Below are 5,481 nucleotides of genomic sequence, written 5' to 3'. Positions count from 1 at the left end.
TCGTGTGTAAGAATCACGATCTTTTTCCTTCCAATACGAGCTCATAACACCTATCCTTCTTTTTCGACTAATTTCTTAAAGAAATTCACGCACTATTAAGAGTAGACACTTAACAATTATTAAACGAGAGCGTTTCACGAGCATTTAGCGAAATATAAGTTGGGATAATGTTCTAATTGTCTCAAAAGCGAGCAATTTTCTCTCGATTTTGCATAATTTAACCACATTTATGAAATTAATACGCTATCTCTAATATATTTATAATATCATCCTTCACTCTATGTAAGTTTTATTTAAATTAAGCGCCAATAAAATTATGCATGGATGAAATGCTAATTCGGGTGTTTTTCCTCAACATATAGGCTTATTACTTTATCCAACCAAATGTGAATGGTCTAAGAATCGTTAATGATATTCTGGAACAAATAGAAAACGTAGAATCGACGAGTGCGGACAATGAATCCTCGGAAGAAGTAAAGCAAAGGAAACCAAGTTTGTCAAGTAACGATGAAGAAGATAAAAAAATATTTCACCTGAAATTAACTACAATGACACAGTTAAGATTGGAAGAATTAACAATGGGCTTGAGCTGCAGAACATAAATATTCCTTCAAATCCAGAGAAAGTTATTCCAATTTATACTCCAGATAACGTATTTGTTAAAGTATTTATGACACACTCCAGCGAAAAGTCGGCGCTTGGACTAGCGTCATTCGCGCAAGGTTTCCAAAAACAGGTAACGATTTCAAGCAACTTGGTCCGGTTGCAGGGTAAAAAATCAGATTCTTATTATATCAGATTCATAAATTATATATGGATAAAAAAACAAACTATTAACAGTTATTGCATGACGCTGAGCATGATATTGAACAATTATTGGATGAGGTTTTTGTGATATGCAGAGTTATCAAGGTCGGGGTAAGCGTTATCGCTTACCGAGACCTTGATAACTCTGCATATCACAAAAACGAATTCAATAATTGTTTTATTATAAATTTGAAGAATAATAAACATAGTATTAACGAATGAATTCAAATGAAACCGCTTGTTAACTACCGCAGGCTCACTAGCAGATAACTCAGTTATCTGCTAGCAGATAACTGAATTTTGCGTGATTGCGCGATTTATCTGTCAACTATTAGCCAGTCAAATTGCTTTTACTACTATAATGTATAATAACAAGAAATATTTGGACCAAGGCCAATGCTATCTGCCGAAGCGAAGCTAATAATTGTTTAATGTCGTTGTAAGTGACAAGTCAGTGAAAATTGTCTGTAGGCTCTTACCCAATCAGAATCTAGGTAGAACCAAACTTGTATCAATTAAGATGCATAAAGTTATCAATCAATAATAATATCAATTACGACCTTACGCTGGGTTTGACGAAAAACCATATAAAACTGCAAATCTCGAGGCATTTTTATGCCCTGATTGATAGAAATAAAAAATTATAGGTAAATAAAAAATTATACGTGGTTTAAAAACACTTTACCGCAGTAAGTTACGCTGTATTACATGAATTAAGGCAGTGTCTAAATCTATCCTATCTATCTAAAATGCAAGTTCAGGGGATATACGCAATTATTATATGTACATATGAAGTGATTCTCCATCATTTCACAAATTAAATTATTTAATGCTTGCATCTGGTATAGAGTGATGGCATTCGTTCATCAGTTATTATTTTTTTCAGGCACATGTTGCATTATATGGTATTGGAGTGGACGATACGTCATTTGAGAGGAGTGAATATGGAACGGTGCTGACACTCGCTCGTAGATATGTAGATTTAATAAAAAAAATCCAGCCTGAAGGTCCATTTTATCTTGGTAAGAACAAATTATATGAAAACTATATTGTTACCAACTAGAAATTAAAAATAATAAATTTTACCGTATCGTGTCATTCAAGAGGGGTCTTTTAGTTACATCAGTTACGTCAGTTATTGTAGCTGGATGCTCGCTCATGCCCACGATTTTTGAAACGCATTTTCAGCTGGCTACTCGTTCGGCGGTCTGTTGGCTTACGAAATGGCGAGTGAGCTGAAAAGAAATGGTGAAACTGTTGCAATGGTGTTCATGGTGGATACGTTCGCATGGCACCCTAAAGCCCTAACAAACGGTAAAGAATTGATGCGAAAGACCACCGAGTTAACCTTAAAGTCAACGGAAAAATATGTGGTAAAGAAAAATATAAATTTTCCTATATTACTCAACGGGGAAAATAGTTATATAGTTATTTTTATTCTTGTTTTTCAATTAGTTTCTATGTTTGGCAAAGTGGATCCTGTGTTTGAGAAACATCCGTTGAACTTTTGCTTTGAATTAATTTTGAAACTAGAAAAATTTTAAGTAAAATATTTAACAAACCATCCTAAAATTGTTAAAATGGGAAGCTTTGTTAATTAATATACAATTTTTCAATATTTTGGAAACAAAAATTTTTCCAATTATGCTCATTTTGGGTGGCTTTTTTTGATGTTCAACCCGGTGACGGATTGGTTTCTCTTTTTAAAAATTGAGTTTCATAGTGGTTCTTTGTACACTTCGAGAATCCAAGCCCTAAATATATTTTTCGATTGGTTTCGTTATTTCGATAATGATTAAGTATGTTGTTTAATGAGAATTCAAACTGTTTACTCAGGATGAATGAATTTTGAACACTAAAAGAAATTTTGATAAACCAATGCTTTACCTTTGTCCCAAAACATGAACAGATCACTGCTTTGGTTTTTTGTTTTTTCTTTGTCGTAAATAATTATGCACGGTTGGGCGAACAGAAAATGCTGATACATGTTACATTGTATAAATTCCTTCTCAGACAAGACGACTGCTCGAAAAAATTGCTTTCGTCGAAATGGGTAAGAGTAAACATGACGTCAATGATTATTACGAGGAATTGCAACATCAGGAAAAGGTTATTGATGTTTTGGAGGATGAAGCTGCTGAAAAGAATATTGTGCTTCGTTTGAAAGAAAGAATTGAGACAACTAAGTACGAAGTCAGATCTGCTGCTGAAGCTCATTTAGATTGGCAGCCTTCTAAGGTATATAACATTCAGTTTATCATGGTATTTTATCAACAAGGAAGAATTGCTTGACATTTACATTGTAACGACCGATTTTCTTGTCTTTTGGCAATAATTATTAAATACTCAATAGTGTGTACCTAAGGGACCGATGAATTAGAATTTCTCTTTTTAAAGGTATCCTATGACGGGGTATTGACATTCGTTTGCTGTGACGAAACTAAGTCATTCTCTCTTAGCAAGCCAGAGATATGGAAAACGTTAGTTGAGAGAATGGATTTCCTTTACGCCCCTGGAAGTCATCTAAAAGTACGAGATGGAGCTAGTGGAGAAACGTGTGGATCCATGATAATGACAACAGCAGCAATGAGCTACCTTTCCAAATCTCTACACCACAATTTCCAGGCTGTAAGAACAAGGCGTGAAGAGAAATTGGTGGAATTTCTAAAGCAAGGAATTGTTATCTGGATGCTTTCAAGTAAGCAAAATATTAAGTAATTTAGCTTGGTGCAACACGTGAGTATTTAACACTGCAAAGCTTTCGGTCCGTTGAACCGGCCGGGCCTTCATCAGTGCAATTACCTGAAATTAATTACCTGCAATTAACGGTCCGAAAGCTTTGCAGTATTAAATACTTACGTAGTGTACCTACAAGCTAAATTACTTAACGACTGTCACCGGCCATGCAAACATACAAGAATATTAAGCAAAATATTTTTATTGGGTAACGTGCTTCTGAAGAAATATAGCTGCGAAAGCATCGGCAATCGAGCTGGGGAATCCTATTCTTAATTATAGGGGTCAAATATTGTACGGCTATTTTAAAGCCCCATTTTGAAACCATTTTTAAGGAGCCTTTTGTTTGGTCACTTTTACAGCGTGACTTCGCACATGCGACACATCTTAAATCGTTAATTTATTTGTTTTGCATCTAGGTTTCTCAAAATGGGTGAAAGGCACTCTCCAGTTAGATTCCGAAGAAACAGTGTTTAATTTTGAATATAAATCCTTAGGATTGTTTACAGTACGAAAATTTTTTATCAAAGGTAAGCCCCAGATTACGAATACCAACCTTTTGGGCCAATATAAACTTTTGATCTGAATGAGAAAAATTATTAGTATCTTGAAAATTATCGAATTAAATAGAGGTTGGATTTCAGTTCATTGAAATACAGCCGCAGTGTCAAAAGGAACGACATAGTCGAGGGCCGGGTGCCACCCCGCACCGCACACTGTATAGCTCCCAAGATGTTGCTCTTTCGTCCACAAAGACACCCTTCTTTGAGGCCTCAATTATGTCTTCTTTGTGGCGTTCATTATTATGTGTTGTAATAGTTGGTCAAAGATTTTTTCTTTTGAATACCGCCCTGTTACCCTCATTAGATCAAAACATAAACAAAAGACGATTTTTAGGTTGATAGAGTATTGCATGCATATTCATGTGATTACTTTACTTTTTAAGATTTGACAAACATCATGCCTGGTAGGCATGTTGATGAAATCCGTAAACGCCATGGCAACAATCCTTTCATTGATTTCCTCACTTGTATGTTGACCAAAAACGGCGGGCTTTGGACGTTTCATTCTTTGGATTTTCAGCGGCTCAAATTGCTGGTCGATGCTTTAGAAGCTCTTTTTGGAATACCGTTCGTGCAGTGACGGGAACCACAACGGACAACGGTCAATCATTATAATTTGATAGATGAAGTTAATAAGAAGTGTATTGTTTACCATTAGCATTTTTATTAAAACAACTTGCACTCATGGATTTGTTGCAGTGTAGTTTACTAAGTTTAGGAACAAAAGGAACTTAATTGTTCTAGGCAAAGTAAGATAAATCTTAGTAAAGCGTAGAACATAAATCCATATATGCAACCTAAATTACAATATTACTTTTTTATATATTACAAACAATATTACATTCTCTAAAAATATTTTCTATTTTGTGTTTGTGATCTTCCACGGGAAAACACACGTTAATGCTGTCGATTAACTTCGTTAGTTTGTTACTATTTACTAACCGTTGTCGTTGGTTAGTTCGCGTAAACGGTAGACGCTTCAAATGTTCGTTCAAAAGATTTTAGAAAACGGTCGTAACTTGAAAGTCCTGTCCCAAAAACATGAAAAACCCTATACAGTAAGCTGTAAGCATTAAACATTATGGAGTTTGGAGTTTATTAAAACAAATCTGAATGGCAGCTACGTAGGATGTTGAATTGTACATGCAGAATTTTCTTACTAACCTGATATACATTCAAAACTATTACACAACATTATATATTAAAAATTAACATGATAGAGACTACGACATGGACTACGATACTGGACAGCATAAACAAATTAGGAAACCGACTAGTTCTACAAAAAAATCAAGATATTTATTATACGTAGATTATACTTATTTTAAGCTTTAGGGATTTAGAGAAAGTTTCTTTGAGACTTTAGATTATTTAA

General features: G+C 34.5%; 1 protein-coding gene across 1 annotated transcript; it reads left to right on the top strand.

The window, feature by feature from the left end:
* The first annotated feature begins 575 nt into the window (after positions 1 to 575).
* On the top strand, positions 576 to 4,759 carry LOC114544379. The gene is made up of 7 exons (XM_028563037.1): positions 576 to 736; positions 1,694 to 1,829; positions 1,996 to 2,180; positions 2,821 to 3,045; positions 3,205 to 3,505; positions 3,963 to 4,073; positions 4,490 to 4,759. Exons 1-7 carry the CDS (start codon positions 671 to 673, stop codon positions 4,684 to 4,686), a joined length of 1,221 nt encoding a protein of 406 aa, XP_028418838.1. The 5' UTR covers positions 576 to 670; the 3' UTR covers positions 4,687 to 4,759.
* The last annotated feature ends 722 nt before the right edge of the window (positions 4,760 to 5,481 follow it).

Source organism: Dendronephthya gigantea, unplaced genomic scaffold, assembly GCF_004324835.1.
Source record: "Dendronephthya gigantea isolate DGI-Jeju-01 unplaced genomic scaffold, DenGig_1.0 000754R, whole genome shotgun sequence".
NCBI lineage: Eukaryota > Metazoa > Cnidaria > Anthozoa > Malacalcyonacea > Nephtheidae > Dendronephthya > Dendronephthya gigantea.
Note: the sequence above shows the minus strand (reverse complement) of the source record. Positions and strands in the feature narration are given on the sequence as shown.